Source organism: Rhopalosiphum padi, chromosome 2 (assembly GCF_020882245.1).
Source record: "Rhopalosiphum padi isolate XX-2018 chromosome 2, ASM2088224v1, whole genome shotgun sequence".
NCBI lineage: Eukaryota > Metazoa > Arthropoda > Insecta > Hemiptera > Aphididae > Rhopalosiphum > Rhopalosiphum padi.
The window spans coordinates 45,230,129-45,257,072 of record NC_083598.1 but is presented as its reverse complement, the minus strand read 5'-3'; the positions used below and the strand labels follow the sequence as shown (position 1 = coordinate 45,257,072).

Genomic DNA, 26,944 nt, shown 5'->3' with positions numbered 1-26,944 from the left:
TATAAATGGAAAATATTTCTAATCGTCTGATTTTAAAAATAAATATGTTAACATTGTAAACAAAAAATCTATTCTTAACAATATAATAATAATAAACAATATTAAACGCCTACCAAACATATTTGGTGAATTTGTAAATCCCATACTACAGAGAGTAGTGTTTGAATTTTCACAAAAATATCCTTAACAGCCCAATACCATGTTTTTATAAACTGTGTTTATTATTTAACTTGTAAGGTTTTTTAAAGCTGATTATGTTACCTACACTATGTTGCCTATTCTAGTATCGGAGTAGTCATAGCAATAACAGCTAGTGTAGGTGTATAATATAATGAATAAATATAATGCATGTTTTTGGAATGTTTGAAAGATATATTTTGGTAAAGCCTACTTATATTGTAGTTTTATTATAACACTAAACAGTATTATTTTTCAGTTTTCATAGATGAAATATATCAACGAGGACGCAGTTTATTATTAAAATATAAAGACTCCCCTTTCCATTAATTTTTTTTATAGTGTGTTCTTAAATTATATTTCTCATCAAATTATTATTTATTTATTGAAAAAAAAATATGTAAATTTGTTAATACTTATAATAGTGTGAATAAGTAGTTTTAATTGTTTCTGTATTTTTTAAGTCATAAGATCATAAAAACCAAACACTGAAACACCACGAGACATCTCGTATTTTATATGTTATATATATTAGAAGTTATATAATAATATTTTTTTATTTTTTACCTATATATTTTATTGACTATATGTCAGTGATTACGATCCCAAAAAATGATTAATGAACTATTGAAGAACGTATTATGATACAACATAATATATAACATGTACTAACGGTAAGAATTTATTTCAAACCAACAGTTACTACACAATGGTGATGCTGTCGGCAGGTGCACTGCAGAATCATAGAGCAGATGTATCGATCGTTCTAAGGATGTAGAATTGATCCAATTACATATAAATCATCGAGGTAATAATACAGGATCAATTGGTATAATATATTTGGTGTTATAGGGTAGATCGATAATGTTGTGTAATATAGCCTAGCCATATCTCGGAGTCAGCATTTCAAGGATTATAATTCTAAAAACAATATATATTTACAATTTTTAGATCCCTGTATCAGTGCTCAGTTCAGAATAAAAAATTTCACCACATTCCTACATCCAAACCCGCACTTGTGAACCAATATTTTAATGAGTTTTTTATATTCTACAACGAATATATTGAAATAATGGTCCTACAGGGATATAAAAAATGGACATTCGTCAACGTTATTCAAGTTAGAAAATGATGCTAGTGTACATAAAAAAAAATTTATAATATATTATAAATATACCGAACGAGCCAATTAACACGTGAAACTAATTATTTCAAAAAATATTAACGTTATTGAAAATATTTTTTTTTACATCATTTTAAGTCAATAAAAAATTGAATTTTTATAAAAACAATGTAAATGCACTAGTTTTATTCTCATCGTTTTACATTTTTTTAAACTATTTTTACAACATGTATTTCTGATTTCTTATTTTAGTTATTTTAAAACAGAATATTAGAATTTTGGAATAGGTACTACTTCAATATACCAAAATCAAATTTAGACGTGTAGATTATGAATTATAATTATTTAAAGTGTCGATGAACAAATTGGAGTAGTATAATACGAGTATACATGAATATCTTATAAAATATTGATCCATTATTACTCTTAGCAGTCTTATCTAAACTTTAAATGTTTATAACGTATAAACTACTCGTCTAAAATTTTTTTTTATAGATTGAAGTATTAAAAATACTATTCAACTTCAGAATATGAAATGAAAAATGTAAACTGTTATCAAAAATGTATAACCATGAAAAATAATAAACCATATAATTTTTACCAAAGATGTTATTTTGTAACAACTTTAAAATATTATGCAAAAATATCTTCAAAAACATTAGTATTTTCTGGAATAATGAGTATCTCGTGTTAAATGGATCACCCCTTTATATATATACATATATACATATATATGTGCGTGTCTGTGCCGTTGTATATAGGATCTTCCTAGGACGTATAAAATAATAATTGGTCAGTCTGTGGATTGCGGTTAGGCGCAAGAGGAACAGCTTCAACATTTATGGCTATAAAAGCACGGTATACAAGGGTATTTAGCTTGTTAGTATGCGTCTCACCGTCCTAACAGCCACGTTAGGACTTAGGAGTTTGGACTAGAAACTCAATTATTTATTTAGGTGCACTATGTGACCCACTTTGTATTTAAACAATGTTCAATCACCTTTTGGTATTCATTTTAATTGCCAATTTTATTAAATTTATACTCCTTGGATATATATTATATATGGATATATAATACTATATAGTGTGAATTCAAACTGTATTATAACTTATAATAAAAATTTAAAAGTAAACCGGTACTATTAATAATGTAAGTTATATTAACTATATAACTTATATTAAGTTATTAATAGTGGTTATTACTTTTTTCTATAATATGTTTTAACATTTATGAGTTATGGTTTATTATAAAATTTAAATGCATATTTTCTAAACGTGTCTAATATTTAAAAACCGAGAAAGTCGTTCTGTTATATTAGTAGGGATCAACAGTGTCCCTATTAATTTTAAATTTGAATTAATTATTCAATGATAAACCATTGCACATGATGAATTGATAATTATATGTTTCTATTGCCATTATTAATTGGTTTTACTGTTTTATCAGTAATAACAAGGTAGGTTTAACTAATAAATTTAATTTTTTTTGTTTAATAGGTGTTAAATTAAAACAATGAATTACAATATCGCTTGATATGAAATGATTTAGACATTTAGACTTAAATCATTCAGAAAAAATGTGTGTAACTTTACGTAGTAAGAATACGTTTATACGTATATAAAAATTGTGATTATGTATTAATTTTATTTTTTATGGCAAGATCAACTTATGAGAAACTTTACATTAAAACTTACTTACTTTTTTTTTTTATTAAAATAGAAAATTTACAATCTGTAACATATGTACAATAAGCAAATAGAATACAATGATATGGAGAATATTTACATGATATTATAGTATGAGAAAGGAGGCTATCTAGTGACAGAACCCATGCGGTATTATGGTTGAAGATTAATGCACCAGCGTCTTTTTAATCAACGAGAGAATTTTCTGACAAGTTGGATCCGTCTTGAATAGCTATAGGTGGGTTAGTATGAATGGCTAGTTTGAAGTGGAAAATGTATTTACTTAAAAACAAAAATTGTATAATACATAAATAAAAATAAAACTAAACTAGTAGAAAATGCTAAGTCTTTATAAAATATAAATCACACATAAAGAGTCTAGAAAATGTTTATGGTTTAATGAATATTCAATTTGTTGTAGTTATTTATTTTTTGAATTTTAATAAAATAAACAAAATCTATTTTGTCAAAAATTGCAGGTCTTATATGAAATTCCATTTTTTTGATATTTGTTTCTTTTTTTTTTATTTCTTAATTGTTCTGACAAGTACTATATATTTTTACTTGTGAATTTCTTGAGTTCCAACTTGATTTAATTTTTATAAAAAACAATTTTTAAATTGGAACATTAACAGATTTATTGCTTCAAAAAATTTAAAATTATGAATGTTATGATAGTTACAAAAATAAAAACAAAAATCATTGTAAAACCAAATGTATTTATTGTTTTACAAAGAACCTTAAAGCTTCGATCAAATAAAATAAGTCACATGATTACATAATTTATTATTCTATTGTATATTATAGAGTTAGTCCCGAATTGCATCAGATTACCTACTTTAAAACACTATACGAATCTTCTCAGAATTTATTTGGCTTAATAATCATATATTTGTTATACCATTAAATGATAATTCATTGTTTAAAAAAAATAATAATCTATTCATACATGAAGGGGCGTATCCATGCATTTTTCATGGGGCGGGGGAATTTTTTTACTATGTTAAAAATATTATAGTATAATGGTATAATCTAAAAGGGGCGTTGAGTAAAAAAAGGTTGGAAAACACTGTGTTATACAATCAGTGATTTGACCTTAAGAATTTTAAATTCTGTTAATTAATGGGAGAGCGCATTGATCAGAATTCGGTTTAAGAGAAACAATAAAAAATAAGGAACCATATAAAAACAAAAATATAAGTAACATATTCTGCATATTTTTCATTTAATATCGATTTCCGAGTAGACATTATTTTTTCGTTTTTATTTTTGTCATGTTTTTATAATGTTGTGTATTGTCTTATTATGATTATAATTGTGAAAACGTTGAGCTAAACAAATGCGCCTATGAAAGATTAGGAAAATATTGGTAAAAGTGTGAACAATTTAAACTGACCTAACCGCCACTGTCATTTAAATGATTTTATTTTTCATAGAGATATAGACATTATAGACATTTTAAATAATAACAATAATACTGCCCAAAAACTCCTCGGTCCATTTTAGTCTCAAGTGAATTCCACTCAAAATGTTAAATGAAAAAAAAGAAAAATAATTATAATAAAATATAGTAGTCAATTGAGATGAAATTATTTTCTTAGCCTTTTTTGGTTTGAAATTGTTGTTAACGGTTCATTTACACTAGTGTTTCCAACCTTTTTTAAACTACGGTCTAATTTTGATAGGACCTTGATTTTAATGAGACCTTTTTTTTGCTTAGAAACAGCGTTCACTTTTTTTGCAGATTTTATATTTTATAAATAAAAACATAACATTTTAATTAATTAGGTTAAGTTGTTTATGTCATTAAAAACTTTATAAGATGCATGCAAATATTTCCAAAAAATATTAAAGTATGTTCCAGTGCATGAATAGAAAAATCATAAATTAAAAAGAGAATTTAAGTGTAAAAATGTGCATATTTGATAATTTAAATGTATTTTATTGATTTGGTTAAATCTCACGGGTCGTATTTATACCGTTTTAAATGATTAACAGTGTATTAAAAAAATACATGCTATACATAAAATATGTTTATGGGCTTTAAATAAAAATAGAGTGGCCGTGAGAGAATTTTAAAAAATAAATATATTAATGTATATTCCTTTTCGTTATACTTAATCAATATCACATTAACATATTTTTTTTTTTAAACCCTCCCAAATCAAGCACTTTAACTTTTAAGTATGCCCTAAAACACCTTAAACGAGGGGTCTTCGACCACAACCCATTTAGTATTTATTTTAGGTCCAAGAATATATTTTATACATAGCATACATTTGTATTCATTTAATAAATGTTTAAAATTGTAAATACTTTTATTATACGAGTGCGGTCCGCGAGATAAAAAAAATAATATATTATTATGGCCTATTATCTAAAAAAGTTGAAGACCACCGCATTAAGTAATCAAATATGACATGTTATTTCTGACATAACATGCATCAAAAATTATATTATTCATTATTCGTTCTCTGTATTATATACTACCTAAATATACTTTTTTAATGGATTATTAATGGAAACTGTACGTATCGATACCAATACCATATCAATATCCATACCAACAATGATACCAATACGGCAATACCTATGGTAATTTTCATACGACTGATCGTAAAATCACGTATGACACATAGGATCGTGTTGAGAGAACGAGCACTTGCATTCTGCAGTATGCGTTCATAGTTATTAAAGTATTATGTATATTTTATTTAGTGCATCTAATTAATCTTTTGGGTGACTTGGCCTTTTCTAGCTCTTTAATAGCCCCTATGCATAATGTTATGTTAATTGGTATGGGCCACAGGGAGTATAATAATTATATATTATATCATTTTCAAAATAAAATGATACTATGCAGAGGCATAATTACGAGTAGGGGTTATGGGATATATCCCCACATAATCTATATTTATATATTAACTTAGTATACAAATAGCTTAAATACAAATTTATAAATTATTATAAAACGAAATCAAATAATATAATGTTTAGTTTTATTAGTATATAATTAGTTTATTACTCGGTATAAGTATAAGTATGATTTTAAAATAAATAATTATTTCGGTTTCATAATTATCTAAGTTATCTTATTAATTTATATAACACGAGGTGCCTTATCACACACTGTACCTAATTACTAATTAGTAATTACTGTACCTACGTCCTACATGCTACACGCTACATACATATGATATAGAAAATAATAAATATTCCAATAATGGGTAAAGTAAAATTGCAATTCCAAAAATATAATCTAATAACAAAAATTTAACATCAAGATTTACAATAATTGGTATGAACGAATAGTGAATACAACGAAATACGAACGCGCGCTGTCACACAGTACCTACATTGACTTTCATGACGTCGTTTACACGCTAAACACTACACACTATGACACTCGGTAGCGACTCATATTTTTTCTAAGCAAACATATTAATATATTGTTAGAATTTTATATTTGTCTAACCCCAAAAATCAAAATGGAGCAAAAAAAAAGAAATAAACTATTAATACAACCACATTGAATTTAAAAAAAATATATAATTTAACAATTTATAATAATATTAATAAAAATTAAAAAAAAAAATGTAATTCAATTCTACCTATAGTCTGTCCAGGGAGAGGATGCACTGATTCTGCGCATTCCCCCGCGTCACCATACTATCAAAACTGCTTCGCTTAAGGCTGAGTATCATTGGGGAATGCGCAGAAAAACTGATTTTGGTCGGTCTGCGGCGCGTTCTCTAGCTGGACAGAGTATATATTTATACATTTTATTGTTAATTATAGATTAAAAATATAGAGAAATAAGTATATTGGCATTAATCAGATATGAAATGTAGATATGGGGGTGTGGGGGGCTTTGCACAAGTTGGTTTTAAATACTTATTCTTTTATCCGCCCACCCATGAAAAATTCTCAATTACGCCACTGATACCATGATAATATTTTATCCGTTTAATATTATAGTATAGTATTCATATTGTTTTGGTTTTTTTCCATGTAACTAACCATTTGATTCGTACAAAGCTACAGAACAGACGCTAAACGAGAAGAAAATAACGTATGAGTTGGCACTTTGTGATGTTGGATACCTGAAAAACAAATATTAATTTATAAGTAAGGAATTATAAATACGAATGCCGTACGATCGATATTGTGCAGATTCGGCATTTCAGAATTATTATATGTTGTATAAATAATTGTCGTGTTCACTCCGACAAAACGACGTATTATATTATACTCACGACGTTTATATAATTTTAATTTTTTTATCATCTCTACACGTGATATAGATATAAGATATATTCTACTTTCATATATATAAATATAATATATATTTCATGACTCGTGACAACATTATAAATTATAATAGTGAAAATGTAGTATTATTGATTAATGATTTTAAAAGGGTTAAGAACTGAAGATGTAATGTATTTGATCAGAATGATTGCATTTCAGTAAGAATATGATTTACTGTAAGGAATACTACACATGACTCTTAGAGTACTTATGTTTTGTAGAATATAGCTGACACTCGTCGTACTCATTATGTAATTACTAATTTTCAACAATCCCGCTTAACTAAAGCTAATAACATCTTTGTTTTCGCATACCAACCTAAAAAAAAAAAATGTACATATTATAATGTTTATACGAGTGACAACAATTCATTTTTAGGATTTCTAGAGTCGATTATAAATAATATCTAAAGACACGATTTGCACATTAAATGATGTTAATATTTTCTGTTTTATACATTTATGCTTAACGAGGTTAATGCTTCTATCTATAATTTTAATTGATTGTAATTCTCTGTTTGATTAAAATTAAGCCAACACTAACATTAGTTAAATAGTAACTATTATAATTTTGATAATATTTTAACGTAAAATGTCTTAAATAATACGATTACATATATTATATATATATAATTATTTATCTTACGAATACGCTTTCAGTGATGAATTATAGTTAGGTAGCTATATATTGTATATTATAATGACAGTGTTTTTTGATCCTTTCAAAGTCATTATAAACGGTTTATTGCTTAAAACGTATACATATAGTATACGAATTACAAAAAAAAAAAGTAATTTTGTGAAGGATGGGTTTCCGAGCGCTCCATCCCCATCGCCCTTGTCACTATATATAATATTATGCTTTTGGTTTATGACATTATTCGAGTTATAATATTATATATACTAAACGATTGGAAAAATGTTGAAATAAATTATGTATATACTGTATATAAATGCACAAAGGCGGAAAATATTTTTGATTGTCTATATATTATGATAAACTACAGTTTTGGAAAGTAAGAGACTGTTTGATTAATGAACTATACTTTACTATACGATATTCATAATAGATAATACTCACGAACACCTTAATAATTTATATTAAGTACAAAGTTAACTACTAACAATCATGTTATTTTCATGAAACATTCCAAAACAAATTTGTGTCGCGACGATAAAATAATTATATAGGTAGGTAGGTGCCAACTTAACATTATTTAAAACAGAATAATCGTTTCAGAATTAATAGGTATCTCGATTTGTTAACAAAATAATATTCAAAGATAAATAATTACCTTTAATTTATTATACACGGTTTATACCACTCTATCGCAATCACTATGTACGAAACATACAAAATCTAAATATCTTATCGGAAGCCGAACGAAAAGAGTTATAAGTTATATAATATTTAGGGCATGAATTGTGTGTTTCAGGTGATAGGGTGGTGGTGGTGGTGGTGGTGACTACTGTGTCGACCATCGCCATCGAGTCGCGGGTCATTGACACGATTCGTCAATAAAAATTTTAAGAAACGAAAGCGTTTCCGCGTAACGTCAATAATATCGATGTCCACATTATTATAGTTATTTTTAGACTTTTCCAGAAACGCAGATTCTACGAACCGACCGAGCAAGCGCGTTGGTCAGCGGTGGTTTCTCGAGTTATCGATGTTTATTATATCGCAGTCGGTCCCTATTTTGATCGTACTAAACGACAAGACAAATACAAACATTTTACAATTTCCATTAACATGACTACGATTTGTAACGATTAAATCCCAAACCAAACCGCTATTCGCAGACGAGAGATTAAAATATCGTTCCTTGGCTACAATTTTTTTCTTAAAACGTTCGTTTATAATTAATTATACGCGGGTTAATACCTATAAGAACGGTGTTACAATAATATTACAATAATAAAATTACGATGTTAGAAAATTATTGTAGGCTATGTTATTATTAAAGTTACAGCCGAAGCAGTGCATGTGCAAACGCCGATGGAGATTTGGTGCTACCCGCGAGTCATAAAACGCTGGGTTTTCGACAGTTTTGGGGCGGCGGAGGGGGTGGGGGGGGGGGGGGGTTACGGGTTACAGCGTACAAGGGTCCGAACACATTCCGACCACGACGGGCGAGCATACGAATTCTCACCGTTTTTCCTTTGTCCACCATCGTAATAATAATAGTAATATAATAATATGTGCGAGACGACGTCTCTCGTTATTGGTAAACGAATATTTCCCACAAAACATTCCGCCGCGCGCGACCTTGGGCTTTGGCTCGACGACGAGAGAGAGGATCAACCCGATCAGACCACAGCTGCTGCTGTAGGGACGACACGTTGTAATAACGACAACGACAACGGTGTGCCGGCGGAGGGAAACCGAACAACCGATTTTAGTATTTGTATACTACTTTATAGTTTTATAATATTATTGTCATTAGATTTTCGCCGCCGGAAAATAAATTCGAAAATGTATGAGTTGTATTCCAATTTTTTAACCACTCCTTGCAAGTCGTGCGGTTACCCATTAGTTAACATTAATTATATTTCAACTGTGTGCTCGATTATTATTGTTATTTAATTTAAAATAGTCATTACTTATCAGTTATCACTTATTATCATCGTCGTCCACCGCAGTCATCGCGGCAGTTATCTATTTCTGAATTTTCGGTAAATAATACCGTGGTTTATACGTTGGTAGGAATTTGCTTTTCACCATTTATTTTTTATCTTCAATATTATTTTATGCAAGGGTCTGAGATAGTTTACATACATTAAATTCCACAGAATAATAACGCATATGGGATATAAAATAATGATCTTATAGTGATGTATACCTGTATACCTAAATATAGATATGTGCTAAGTATTTTTATATTTCATAGTAGTCAGTACAATACATAATAATATGAACATTATTAAGAGGATGCATGTGTTGTCTCCGCCTTACAAACATACATTATAGAAAATTTGCATTCAGTAGAACCAATTGTATGTAATAAACTTTAATATTAGAGTGAAGTACCAAATTTAAAGATACAAACATTTTCTGTCCTTAAGTGTTGGTTTTTTTTTTTTGGTATATCGAACAATTGTTTTATCATATTGTGTTGTGTTTTGGTCAAAAAAATTAGGAACATTTTTTAAAAATAAGATGTGATGCAACTGAATTGTGTGAACAGTTTGGAGGCAATAATGACTTTGAACAAGTTAAAAGAACAAAAAAAAAATGTTCGGTGAAAGTAGTTTAGAAAATATTATTGAGTCTACTGTTAAAAATTGTAAATATAATGCATATTTCGTTATCTCGGACATATTTATGAATACATTAAAACATCGTTTTTAATAATTCTCTAACATCATTAAAAAGTTTGAAGTACTTCATTCAAAAAAAATGTCCAAAGAAAACATAGATGGAAATCTTGTTTCTACTACACATATGTCAAGATTTATGAAGTTGACATAGAAATGAAATGGATAAAAAATTGGATTACCGTTCATTTTGTCTGGTTTACCATCAAGTTTATGATGAAACTGAACCTTTAAAATTAAATGAAGTACTGAAGTTAATCCTTCATGATATCTTGAGACATTGTTTCTTCGTATCTGAATGTATATACTTTGTATAAAAAATATTATATACACCCAGTCAACACTTCAACAATACAACTGCAGAAAAAAGTTGTAATGGGCTAAAACTTCTCAAAATCATTCACTCAACTATAGCTGAAAACCAGCTATTAAATTTAATAATATTGAGCAGAAAGAAATATTGCACAAAAAGTTGATTTTAATTATGTAATAAGTAGGTAAATTTGTGATAATGAAAAAGCACAACAAATGATTGTAATGCTGTTTATTTTTGCATAGGTACTTACAATTATTTTTATTTTTATATATCATTATAAAAATATTAACTTTATATAATATGTATTATGTATTATTTTTGTATTGGATAAGAATTTAGAACTACCTTTTATTATGCAAATGAAAACAGTCATTAAAAATTAAAATTAAATAAATATACTACAACTATACGTATAGAAATAAAATAATAAATATGTAAAATCCATTCTCAAAATGTAAAACATATAAAATTATTAAAATATTCCAGGTAAATTTATTAATTATACATATAAATTTTAATTTAATGTAACAAATAAAATAAAAATTAATTAATAATACCTTAAGTTTGTAAATAAGTTTTTAAGTTTACTTAAAAACTATTTATAGTTATGATTTATGTCTAACAGTTACATTGAATGTTGGTATTAAAATGTGATATAAATATTAAATAAGGTAAATCGCGATTGACTTTGTAATAAATATAGACATAACTATTTATAGTAAACATAGTTGGTTGAAGCTTCTCCGCAGTGGCCTCTCATAAATGAGGAAAATTCGCTGCAGTAATAATATCCTAGATATGCCACTAGTATAAGTTGTAATATCCATTTTGAGTTTATAATGTAGTTTTAGGTGAATACTTAAAACATATTTATTTATTTAATATGCATTAAACATTGTTATATAGGAATAAATAACGAATATTGTATAATTTGTATAATGTACCTAGTTGTATGACGAATATACAACTAAATACATAATTTCAAATGTTGATCAAAAAATTAAATCCAAAATTATAATGCATTATAATGGAATTATAATACATTTAAAACTTTAATATAAAGTAAAATATACAAAGTATTTTTTAAATGAATATTTTTAACCGGACTTGAAAAATATATTTACACTTTACGATATCCCTTCAATTTTCAATATAATATCTGCTATAACTAATACAAATATTATGAACTTACAAAATACAACTTATTATATTTTTCTTTTCAACTTTAAACACTTTAAGATTCAAAAGTTATACGGACATTTTAAGTTTTATGCAGTCATATTTAATAAAGCTCAGTAAAATGTATCAATAAATTCTTCATGAATAAAAAAAGATATTTTTTTCAACAGAAATTATTACCATTTTAATATATTAAAATAATATTCAACGTTCTTAAAAATTATTTATTTATCATTTTAAATTTTTGCTTTTATATAGGTATATATTAAAACAATATTGTTGTTAAAAAAAAACTATAATTTATGATGATTTAAGTCGTGTATATAAAGTAAGTTGCTTATTAAGGATTAATAAATTTAAAAAAATATCTATCTTGAATATATTTGAATAAATATATAGAAAAAAAGAACTTATTTTTTAAACGTAATTTTGGTTTAAAAATGATATAATATATTAATATTTTAATCACATATTATAATACTATTATAATACTAATGTAAAAACATTTTTAATATCATTACCTTGAATAAAGACAAATGTGCAATAGATACTATACTTCACGTCCATTACTTTATTTCATTTTTTATGAAACGTATACAATTTCTCATTAACATATTACATTATACATTAATTACCTACATAAAATATGTATGAATTGTAATTAAATCAAAATTCTAAAATACAAGCTTTTGTAAATATATAAAATGTAATTAATCTTCAATAAAACATGAAGTATACACATATATTCTAATTTTTTTTAGTTTTTCGTTTATTCAACATTTTTACTCGTATATTTAAAAACATAATGATATTAAAGATATTATATATATTTATATCGATTTATTTTATGGCAAACAGGTATCTTATAATTTATTATATTCATATATTATATTATATTTCATAATGTTTACAAATTGTTCTTGAAATCATTATATTATATTATAGTATTACAAGCTTTATTATTTTAGAACTTCTAAGTTTTTTTAATGTCTGTAATCTGTATTATGATTAATATCTTTAACTTACAACATATTATAGTAATAAAATTAGAGTGAGAGAAAGGTACTTAATTGTAATTTATAGTACCTATATTATATGCGCATGCAGATTATTTAAGTTAATCAAATCGATTTTACGGAAATAATAATAATATAAAATACCATTTAAAAATAAGAAAATAAATAATACCAATACATGTTTGTACAGAAAATACATAAAGTTAATTTGTTTTATTCCACATAAAGTTAGATTACAAGCCTATTATAACACATTGGTTCGAAACTACAATAAACCCTGCGGGTTACGGTGTGATATTAAATCAATAATAATATATAATATTATTATGTAGTGTGTATAGTCGAAGATTATAATAATAGATATAATGCTTTCAATGTGCATTATATTGGACAGGTACGTGGTACATAGAACTTATCTCAAGATGAAGAATAATTCAAACACGGATCAGACAATAATATACCATACAGATAATACAAATAAATTGACAGATTAATGTGAACTTGTATACCTACTTAGAGTATGTCTAACTTATTGGATTTGTGTTATTACATGAAAGACTTTATAAAAGTCTTATATTATATATTTACCTATATTTTTATATACGTCGGCTATATTCGATATTATTATACTTATTTTTTATCATCAGAATTTCAAATATAGACTGATTCAACAGTCATGCTCAATGTTAATCTCATTTTTTTTAAACAAAGAATTTATTCGAATTTTGATTCTTGGAATTTCTAATTGCTAGTGAAAAAAGCGAGAATATGTATCCATCTGAGAGTTACTTGTGATCCTCATAGTAGCCAATTTGTTTAAGAGGGTTCTGCGGTTTTTCAAATAAAAAATAAGCGCTTATCTATATTTTAAATTGATAAATAAATGATTATATTTTTAAATGTTGATGCACTTATTCTATATAGGTACCGCCTAAATAAAGATTTAAGCAAGTAGATTCTGAGTTATTAAATTTTAAGTACTATTGTAATATGTACTGGTTAAAAGATATTATTGAAGCTAAGATGATTTAAAAAATATTATAAATTTGGATACTCTTTGAATTGTACGAACATTTAAGTATTTAACAATACTCAATAGTACGATTCTCAAGTTTATTTAAAAGTTCCAAAAATTATAGTTTGAATAGAAATATTACTAAAGAGTAAAGAATAAAAGAAAGATAGTATGCTTAGTGAATCACCCTGTAAACCTACGACATGGCTATACGTTATTACTATATAAGAACAAACGAAGCGTTTTATCAGCTGACACATAATATTATAAAGTCAGTGAGTCGTGGTGGCGTGGCGAGGGTTGTGAAGACACCAATATTCAATTAATGGCACAGTGGGGGTGGCAACAGTGTTATTTCATCAATGGCGGTTTTTCATTCTATTATCGTTATAATAATACTATTATATGGATATTAGTTGAAAATAACAGATGTATTCACTTTCTCTTCAACATTTGTGTTAAAGTTCTTGAAAAGTGAAAAAAGTAGTTTTGACAATAATAATAATGATTAATAAGTAATAAATAATAACACTAGTTTATTTAATTAACTAAAATTGATTACCTAGTCCTAGTGAAAACATTCATCATAACTATTTCTAAAGCTTATAAATTGCATAAATCCTCCTTAACTAATCCAGTGTACATTTCTAATAAATGAAAATAACAATTTGTCCTTTAAAAACTAATAAATTCAAGACATTTGCTTTTCGTTTATGGTTAAGTTTAGTTATTGCATTATTGTCTAAACAACCAAACTAAATTTCGAATTTTTTGAAATTAACACCATTCAGACGTTATTCATTATTAAATACATGACTGTATACATTTCGTCTTTAGTACAGAGTATTGATAATAATATTGCATTACTATTAAAGCGATTATTATTTTGTTCACTCGGTCGGTTCAATTCGAAACTCGCAACCCATTCCGCGTGATAATACAATAATAGTAATAGTAGTAACAATAATAATACGAGCTTAGCTTGTTGCGGCTGCAGTGATGTACCCATATTTGCCTTTTTAAATCTGCGCATATGTATCAGTTTTATACTCGGGAATCGAGGAGTATTGAAAACCTATATTACAATATTACGATTATGTTTTATTTATATTGCTATGATAATGCGCGTATAATTGGTATAAAAAAAGTATATTTTTGTGCGTCGCGGACGAGTAGCTGTGGTCGTGTGGGTGGCGGTGGAGGTGGTTGTTAGATGGCGGTAGAGAAGCGTTTTATTATTACGCTTCGACTTCCCCTCCGCCCCACCGCGGCCGAATGTACCTCACCGCCGCCACCGCCGCCCCAAACGGCGTGATCCTCTGTGTCAGGATAGGCGTGCGTCGCACGGCGTCGGAAAACGCGCGCGAATCGCGTCCGCCCGCCACCGCTGTCGAAGCCGTCGTAACCGCCGCCGCGCGCGTTGACACAACCCGACAACGGTCGCGTTGCCGCGGCTGCCGGCAGTAGCACATTGGCCGATCGGCCGTACGTCGCGTCCCTCGTCCGTCTCGTCCGCCCCGTCTCGTGCGTGTGCGGCATTTACGTGTGGTTATACCGACTGGCGTGCGATTTTTTTTCCGTTCTCGTTTGCGATTTTATCGTCGTCCGATTTGTGCGCGCGTGTGGTTTTCTGTCGGTTTACAACACTCGAAACGTTCGTGTTGTGTATGGAAATAAAAACGAAGAGAACCATTTCGTTTCCGTTCGGATATATTGCCCGACATCCGAATAAGTAAACACATCGCGTATCTTCCACACGCATATACCTACCCTACACGTCGTATACTATATTATATTATACTCACGAGCGTGTACCGTCCGACGACATGGAACGATTCAAAGTGATGAAAGCCTCCGGGTCGAAACACAGCCTAAACAAGTATTACGGTGCCACCGCCGAGGACATGGAGAACACAGCCGGATTGCTGGAGATGACGAGCGTGCTGGGCAACTCGCAAATCGACGAGAACGCTTCAGGTAGACTGTTCATTACTGTAATATATTATTCTAGTTATTATAGTTGTTAATATTAAAATATTATAATATGATAGTACCTACTTTAATGGCCATCCTAATACTGTTACTGGCTAGGTACTATATAGGTTAAAGTCTTGCAAACTTTTATAAATTAGTAATATAATTATAGTAAGGATATATCTATTTTTATGGAGGTTGGGTGATAATAATTTATTGCCGATATTTGATATATATAATCGATACGAAACTAATTTACGTTAGTTACCTACATTAAAGAACTAACAAACCATATTTTTGGAAAATACATTTGTAGATATTTAAAAAACAAAAACTATAATTTCTCATATTAGTGTTATAGATAAATAATATTATTTATTTATTTCAGTATTCTATGTATTTGTTATATACTGATGAATTTTTTCTTAATATCTATCGATTTAAATAACTGAATAACTGATCTAGACTAAAATCAATATTATCAATATTATTAATATTGAATATTGTTTTACGTATTGGCCGTTGCCTAATTTTTATGTCCCATCGTAACTTAGAACTTTTCTTACAAAGCTAAAATGCTTTTCGAGGACTAAAAGATGAGAGCGATGTTATTGTGTTACACAATACACTTTATTGAACTCGATAATAATAAAATGTACTATGTAGGACGTATATTATATAGGTAACACAATATTAATATATTTTATATGTATCGGACTAAACATACGTCATAATGTGAACTACCCTATCCATGCGGGTGGAGACGCCTCCGTAGAACGCGCATTGTAGATAATTATTATACCTAACATTGTATCCGATTGCGTGTGCGTGATAAAAAAAAATTAAATTAAATTAAAAATTAAAATGATTAGTTTTCCGAGGAGTATTCTCTTCTATCTATCTCACTTTCTCTCTCCCTCTCTCTTTTTCACTTAAAGTGTCATGCGATGTTCGGATCAACAGGTTCCTAGCAGTAGATGTGAGGTGTGAGGTAGTGTTTTTGCAATATTTATTTCAAATTGCTTTAGAAGTGGTGGCCGATTCAAAACGTTCATCGTAACGTTCCAATTTTATATTCCTCGGTATTGCGTACAGTTTTTAACGAGCGTTCGTGCGTAAATTTCCAAGTGTAGATTTTAACCTCGGTTTTAACTATTGAAGGGGATGGTGGATGGTACCTATATAGTAAGTAGACGAAAACAAATCTAAGAGAAGATAATAATAATAATGTTATCCATTATTATTTTTATGATGGTTAAACATAATACATTTCCTTTTTTACGCTATAGTAGGTATTTCTAGGTTGCTTTATTATTTTTTTTTTTTTGACAAAACAAACGATTTATGGGAAAATGGATTTATTGTGTCCACAAAAGTTTTGTTGTTATTTTGGTAATCGTCGGTCTTAGTGAATTAACATTTTATTTTCAAAACCCCAGCATAACAATATAAAAGCGTCAAATATGAGATTATATTATTATTTATATACATTTAGTTTGTTTAAAAAGTAATAGTTTTATACTCAAAAGCATATTATTATGGCATTTCAAAATTGAATTCAATGTTATCCTAATCAGACATAATATATTATAATACGTAATAATACCTATAATATCTAACAACTTTATTAATTCTTCTATGAAAAATCACCCAAACATCTTCACAAAAATATATACTTACCTATACGTGGACCCCCTTCCCCCTCTCCATAAAAAGGTTGAAAAGAAAACGATGCCGTGACATTCTTCCCACTTAATGAAAAACGTGTAATCTAATGCCACGAGAAGTGTCGTCAGTAGGCGGCTTCTCAAATTCAAGCTTCGTGTTATCATATACCTATATCTATTATGCTTTTTATACGCAATTTGTATAGATTTTAAAATTGAAATAAAATTAATTTTACTAGAAAATATTATTGGTACTTGAATTTTTATTTCAATAACATTTCTAATTTATTATGTCTACTGTTGTGTGTAAACTTGTGTTTGTGTTCTAATTGAACTACAATAACCTGATTGACATCATTTGGCGTTATTGTTCAGCTCTGGTGATAGTATTTGATAGGTAATATTGGTCATATTTTTATGATCGGTTAAACTTAAGTTACTATGTAAAATTTAAAAACTTTATCTTCCTTGTTGTCCGTCTGTGAGAGAATCACATAGTCGTACAGAAGTACTGAGTACTTATGTAATTTCCAGTTTGCGGAAAATATAATATATAAACATCCGAAAAGTTAGAATTCGAGAATTGGAATTCCCTAAGATTGAAAACATTAGCGTTATTAAATGTTATATGGTTCACATAGACACATATAGTAGATCTTTATCTTGCTATTGATGGTATTGCTTGGGTTGTGTACTTGTGACTGTAAAACCGTCCAATGGTTCAACCATCAAGCAATCAGTAGCGAAAATTGTATTTTTTCTTAGTTAAGGACGAAGAAGATTAAAATTGTTTTTATTTAATTTTGTTAGTTTAACATTTTTTAAATATTTAGTAGGCATTTTTATTTATGTTTACAATGTTTACATGCTACTTGTTAAGTATTTTTACAATTCTTCTTCTTATTAGGTAATATTCTTGAAAGGCTTGCTCCGTGTAGAGGTAAGGCCGGTAGCGGAGAAGGCAGAATGTTGTTTATATATTTTGGATTCTGGGGGGAGTAATAAATATATTTAATCTTTATATGTTTTATTTTTTGTACACAATAAATAGTCAAAAAAATGCTTCAATGTTCAACGTTGACCTAACCTAACCTTGAGTGAGGTTTGTCTATTTTGCTCGCTATTTTGTCACTAGGCTATTAGAGTCGGGGCTAAACGTATGTGCGGTTGGTGACTCCGCCTACCTCGAGGTGATATTACACAAGATAGTGTTCAAACACAAACAGCCGTTGGCGGGATATTTAAAAATTAACTAACCTTTTTAACGCCATTTTTTATCACAAACCTATAGATTATTCAATTATATTCATTATTGGTTATAATAATGGTTATATTATCAATCGTATTCATTTTACAAAGCAATTATTCCATATTTTATTATTTTATATTCTGAACGGAGTGATGAATGTATTGATTTTACAATGATGTATGTTTTTTTTTATTATTATTATTTTTGTGTCTGTCATCACGATTTGGAGTAGAAATAATGCTTTGATTTTTGACTTCAGCCCCTCTTTAAAAAGGAAAATTCATCTAGCTGGTACTTTGAGGGGGTCAAAAGTAAAAAATTTACAGTAATTTTCAAAATCGTCAGGAAAAATCCCCAAAAAGTGACGGAAAAAATGGGAATTTTTACGCATAATCAGTTTTTGACAAAATTAATTTTTTTATTTTGCTGTAAACTCGAAAACTAATCATTGTAAATACTTGAAATTTTCACCTAATGTTTATATTATGAGCGTTATATATTTACGATTAAATTTTCCAAATATTTCGACCTTTTTAAAGTTATTTATAGACAATTGAAATTTTAGATTTTTCTAAGTTTTTTTTTTTTTGAAATGACTATATAAAAAAATTGGCCATCCAAAAATTTTTCAAAATTTAACACAAGGTTTATAGTAAGTTATAATTATCGTAGTACAAAAAATTAAAAATCGTTAGTCATAATTTTTGTTAATAAGCATTTAAAGTTCAAATGTTTACGAAATATGTCAAAATCGCAAAAATTTGCAAGGAATTTTGAACTTGAAAATTTATAACATTTTTGTAATTTATACCTAAGGTTAAAAAATTCAATATAAGCTAGGTAATACATAGGTTTTCTTTCAAGTAACCGAAAAAAAAATTCTAGCGTCAATATAGAAAAAATTTAATGAGCGTATTCAATTTATTTTTTTACGAAATCGAGTAAAATTATAATATATTACAAATTAAATATAGGTAATAATAATTAATATAATCTATCCTACTAATTATCCTATACTGACAAATCATCTCCGTTCAGAATCGTTTTTCGTATACAATGATACCTGTCATTGCATTCACATTTAACACATCCATTATAGTGACCTACTCTCCACCTCAACTATAAAGCAGAGCGATACCCATTTGCCCACCTTTTTTTTTTATCATATATATTTGAAATTTGCGTAGTAACATTACCTAAAATATCAGATTTTAATTTTCCGGCGACGTTAGGAGGTGGAGTTATCAACCGCATACACACTTGGATCCGAAAATTGAGTAGTATATTTAGAACTCATTAGTGATTTCACTGCAAACGTATTCACGGTTGCTCTTTTTAAATCAAAATGGATTTAACCACGCATGCAATTCAACCTTGATAATAATTTTTGCACATAATTTGGAAACATCGGCTCAATGATTATGGCATCAATTGATTGGAGAAGAAAAAGAGTTAAATTTTTTCTAGAAAAATATTTCAGATAATGAAATTCAGTATAATTTTATACTCCTAGGGCCCTATCGGCCCCTCACTTACAATGGGTTATGGGAAGCAGTTGACATGTCTGAAAAAAGATATTTACTTCAGAATTCTGATAATATTCTTCTCAATTTTTACGAAATGGTTACACTTCTATTTAAAATCAAAACCATCATTCCTGAAATTCCACTGATTCTTAAATTTAACACCAGCGCCCATTACTAATATGGGTAGACCTTATTACCTATATGACTTTCCGGAATGTCTCCGCAATAAATTACATCATTGACAATTGATTAGTAGTATCGTTCAAGGATTCCGAAGACGATGGAGTATTGAGTATTTACCACAATTTTTAGCTCGTGGAAAGTGGACAAAACTAATCCGAAACAAAATTGTCCACTATTACTCTCGGCGCTTATGCGAGAACAGCGAATATTATAATATTAGTTATATAGTCGATAAACTTAAATTATGTTATGTTGTTTTGACGTTTGTTATTTATTTTTCATGAAAGTGGTGTATCTAAAATAAATGAAAAAAAAAATGTTTAATTAATTTGTCTATGTACTTAACATAAAATATGATATTCGACGTATCACATTTGATTACACGTTTAATATAATATGATCAATCAAATGATGCATGTTTCACACTGACAACATAATGTATTATTAGTGATTTTAAACAGTATATATTATATTCAATGTCAGTTAAATTGAGAGTTAATAATTACTTATGTGTAACAACAGGTGTCGGTATTCAGACACAAATTATATTTTTTTAAATTGATATCGATAATTATATCAATCCTTCTTCTACTTCTCACTTCTACCTAAGTTCACATTACAGCAAAACTAACCTTCGGATTAAGTGTATAGTACTTTTCAGTTAATTCCTGAAACTGTCCTAAGTAAAGTTATTCTTAATAGTGATTGGTGACATTATGAACTTTATATATTACATATAAATATATATTACTATTACTATACATATAAAGCTCATGGGCTAAATCGGTCGTCCAGCCGTCAATCATTATTTGGTCCTAGGAAGTATTCTCGCTTAAATAATTTAATAAGTTATCTAACTAATCAGATTTGACCACCGAATTATGTATTTTGTCTTCAGTTATAAAATTAATTTTATACTTAGGAAGCGAAATTACTTTTAAATTTTGAAAAAATTGAGGAAACTGTCGACTGTCTTATCGTTTTTTTTTTTTTATACTAGAAGATGACGTGCTCTAATGTATATGGTTAAAAATTATATACAGGTGTCATTTTAAAGAGGATTTATTTTTTATTTTTGTTAGTTTATGTATTTGTAGTACGAAAAAATGTATGGTATAACCATTTTTAACAAAATATTAACATAAAAAGCATTACCATTTTTGAATAAATATAATGAGTTTTTTTAGTTATATTGATATAAGTTGATGATTTTATTTTTTGAAATTTTTTTTTATTGATTTCATACCATAAACTCTATGGCATAGATATTGATATATAAATTGGCATTTTTAAACTGGTTTTACATAATATAATGTACCTACTATATTCTTTATATATAAGTTTAACTTTAATTAGTCAGTTTTTTTGTATTTTATAGTGTATTTAATTAATGCTATAAGTTGTAAACACATGGAGTTTAATTCAGTGTATATCACATTAAAAATATTAGCCATTAATCCAAGAATAGCCAGAAATTTACCATATTCCAACCTTTTAAATTAAAATACATTATAATTTAACTATTATTTTTATTATTTTTTTACTTCAATGATCTCTTCATATAGATAAACTTGACGTTTCAATTTAAATTGTTAAGTTTGTGTGCATGGCATCAATTATAACACATTTGCTCATTATTATTGATTATTCTAAATTATTTTACATACCAACTTAAGTTTAAACTTATGTTCTAATTCTAATTGACATACTTGTATATTTATATTTGTTACTATAATTGTGAGTATTGCCTATATTGTTAGTATTCATAAGATACTCAACAATTTATTTCTAAAAAGTGTGTACGTAGTAAACTAAAAACGTATATCAATATAAATATATATATATATAATATTACGTAACTTACCTAAAACGTCTATAATGCCTGTATACTTAACAAAATTGTTTATTAAGATTAAATTCGTTATGTTTCACAATAATGTAGTACCTATATATTGTAACTGAAATTATTAACTATTTTATTTTTATAACTTTGTAAAAACCAAAAATATTTTAATGATTTCAGTTTATTAATATATCTAAGCAGAGCAATAAATGTATTAATTTCATGATAATAAGTCGTGTTTTTGTTTTTGCGTGTGTGTGCGTATACATAATTTATAATATAAAAAATACTTTGATTATCATTATCTTATATGTTAAGAAAATGAATGTACCTAGTTATAACCTTTAAGGAGGTTAAAATTAAAATTCCTTTTAATTTCCTCAAGAACTTGGGGAAAAAATACGCAAAACCAGTTTGTGCAAAATAAATTTTCTTATTTTGTTGTAATTTAAAAATAAATAATGGTACTTGCAGATTTTCATAAAAAGTTGACATTAGAATTTTTTTTACATGTTATATTATTTTACATTTGCAATTTTTTCTCTATAAATATTGATTAAATTATTTTACCTAATTAAAAAATGTGGAAATATTACATTTGTATAGCTTTGACTTGAAAATATAGTATACAATTCCTCACATATATTTTATTATAACAACCTTATTAAGCGGACTACCCACCATGAGAGTTGCTAAAAGACACAGATACATATTCAATATTGATGTACATATGATTGTTACAAAATTATACAATTATAGTAAATAGTTATTTAAATATAATTATAATTAATATAAAAAGATAAAATATCTATTAGGTATCATCGATAACGATTTAAAAAAATATATGTAAATATGGATTTTATATATTATTAGTTCTTGGCGAAAGTAAAAAAAATGAAAAATACAAAATAACATAATTTTTTTTTTTAGATATTATGCAAAATAATAATTTTAATTATTTAGTTTTACCAAATTCAAAAATATTATTTGGGAAAAATTGAAAATGTTACGTATTTTATTATATTTTATATTCATGCAATAATATTTTCAAAACAAGTAGGTTAATAATGTTATGGTATTTTTAAAGCTATTGCCCACCACAAACATTATTATTATTACTCACACCATTCTACGGTAAAGTGGTATTGACTAAAAGTTAATTACAATAATAAAAATATATAAATGTATAAATATTGTAAGAATAATTCAATATTAATAATAAATAAATATGCAATGTTCACGGTAAAAATTAAATAAACCTACCGAAACACTAGTAGTAAAATCAATTACTTTAGTTACAATACTTTAATAATGATTTATCACTGAATTCAAATTTAACACATACGTAATATATGTCTCTGTAACAGTGACTTATTCAATGACTGATACACTCGACACCTCTACATCAACTATACGGCAGAATGGTTACATACTTTCTTTTAATGTACTAAATTAAATAGTGTCTTAAAATTATTATACACTGTGAAATTTCCAGTAGAATAAAAAGAAACTATATACAGTTATAGATAATATACAATTATTTTACTTTATTGGCTTTATTACTTGTTTTAAAGTTGCAATGAGTTAAAGTTTTGAATATTACTTTTAAAACTCAATAAATAATCTAATGATATCAAGGCTTACTTTTTCGCTATATAATACTAGATGAAATAAATTCACAACAATTAATTTTTATAAAAATAAATGTGAATACTTTTATGTAGTAAATTTAAAATGTTTCTTGTAACACTTACAAATGTTTTGATTGCATATGTTATACGAATGTTACTGATTACTATAAAAGAACAATTTTTAAATGTTAGCCATTGTTTGATATAATAACTTGAAATATTATTGATTTACTGACAAAAATTATCATCTTCAGAAAATTTAAACTAAAAAATACTCTCCAAATTATAAATCTCCACCAAAACAACCCATATATTTATTTTATTTTATTCTTAAAGAAGATCATAAGCCCTATATTACCTATAAATTATACATCAGTAATTAACTAACATTATGAGTTTTCATAAATTTATCTATTGATATTGTTATTTTCTTTGAAAAAACTTATGAAGAAGCATAATATTATATAACCATTTACGTACGTATTTTAATAAAAATTTTTTTAAGTTCATAATCATGACTTTTTTAGTATTACCTAGTGTATATAATACATGTTTTGTATGTTGTACATGCTCATAATATAGATACCATACCTCAAATATACTTAACAGTTAACACGTAATGTTATATCATTTATTATTGACGACGTTAGTCATGTTTCTTTTATTATTCTTATTTTTAGAAATGATATGTCCATGGGTCCTAATTGTGTTCTAGGAGTCTATTTATTTAAACTCAAGGATGTTATTGCTTGGCTTCATTATATATCTAATTTAATAAATCATTAGAGTATCTACAATTTTTCCCTTTGCACTCAAAATTAATTATATATTATCATATAACATCATCAGTTATTTCCCCATCACAATTTTATTTCATGTCTAAATTATTCATAATGGTAGTACTGAATTACAAATTTTATTCGTTCTGCTATCGACCATATTCTTGTTTTTTAAAAAAAACAGTATACTTTTCCTTGAAAATCTCCAAATATTCTGTATTCTCATTTATTCGCATACGCTCGTATATATTTTTTCTATTTAATAAATAATATTTCTAATAAACCTCCAGATAAATATATTTCATGGTGAATAGAAATATATCTAGTCTAGCAAGTATCGGATTGGTTCCAACCCGAAACCTCGTTATAGTTAAGAACTGTGACAAATAGCAGTATTTTTCATAAGCTAATCAGACGATTATCGTTGTACGCCAGAGATTTTGGTCTTCCGCCAGAAACATTATTACGTGGAGTATAAATCTATGACTTGGACTTTATTTTCACATATACTATCTACGATCTACCTATAAAGTTCACCGGTGTATATATTTGTAAGTAACTCTAATTTTTGGCCTTGCGTGTGTCCTCAAATACGGTGGCGTTCTTGGGATTCCTTATATGAGTTGTAACAAGACAATGTCTCTTACTTTTTCCTCAATAATCCACCAATGTCTTGATTCTCTCAAGTGTCGTTGATCGAAGACATGTGTCTAATCTTTTATTCTTATCCAATATTTTCTGTGGGGAATCTAATTCTCCTACACTATCTCTTATTTCTTTTAAAGTACTATCAAGTTATACTCGTTCACCTGTTATTTTCTTTATTACTTAGTCATTTTTAATAACTGTATTATTATTCATCTAATGTAAATCACAAAAAACGGCTATAATTTTTTCATTTTAAGTTTAAATTAGTTGTATACAACTACAAACTGATTTATATTTTGTAATCATCCATTACATTTTTGTATATAAAAATAAATGTAATGTTGAATATTATCTTAACTAATTTAACTTAGTTATAAAATATAAATAAAAAAAATAGTATAGGTAATCATAAACTTTTTACTCTCGACCGCATTTTATTTGTTTTGAAAAACGAGCTTCTAACTTTAAACTAACCATAATACAAGTACCTAACAAATGCATTCATTCAGTTATTTTTTAATATATTTTATTCTCAACTCTGAAAAAACATCCTTAGTCAAACTAGAATATTGTTCTCAAATGATCTACGTATATGTAACGTGGACACGTTATCACCATATTATGTTATATTATTATTTTTAAAAATGTTATTAGTTGTAAATATTTAAATAAATAATTTATGAGTTGAGTGGAGTGGCACCGGAATACCCCGAAAAAGGCTGCGGCTCACTACTCTAAATATTTAAACATAAAATACTTATAACTTTAATTAACAATTAGTTTGAAATTTGATTTTATAAAAGGTATTTTGTAGTCTTTAGAAAATTATTTGGTTTAGGAATATGAATTTAAAGAATACATGTTGAGTGCTGACCTTCAAACAAATAAAAACTTAATAGATTAGTATGATAACAAATATCTAATACGTTCTTTTTCAAAAATATTGTTTTATAGTTCATTCAAACTATGTAAAATAATATTTTCAAAAATGTTTATAATTATCGAGATATTAGTATTTACTGTTAAGGACTGTAACGTTGTATATTTTTAGGAAACTTCATAGTTTTTTACATTATAATAAACTATAACATGTAATGGCTAGTTGTATGACTATTTTGTAAATTTTAACCTACATCTATATATAATTTAATATTAAATTTAAAAAAAAAACGTGAATAAAAAAAAAAATTATAAATTAAATGAAAAAATAACATAATATATAGTTTATTTAACATTTGGAATATGATAAATAATTACAGATAATAGGTATTAAGTACACATTATTCTAGCATTAAACATGTTTC

At 27.1% G+C, this 26,944-nt stretch overlaps 1 protein-coding gene across 1 annotated transcript in view; it reads left to right on the top strand.

The window, feature by feature from the left end:
* The first annotated feature begins 15,597 nt into the window (after positions 1–15,597).
* Positions 15,598–26,944, top strand: part of LOC132923469 (solute carrier family 12 member 6) — a 253,901-nt gene continuing 242,554 nt past the window's right edge. The window contains exon 1 of the mRNA XM_060987485.1: positions 15,598–16,117. Within this exon, the coding sequence (XP_060843468.1) occupies positions 15,967–16,117 (151 nt within the window). The 5' untranslated portion in view covers positions 15,598–15,966. The remainder of the gene's footprint in view (positions 16,118–26,944) is intronic.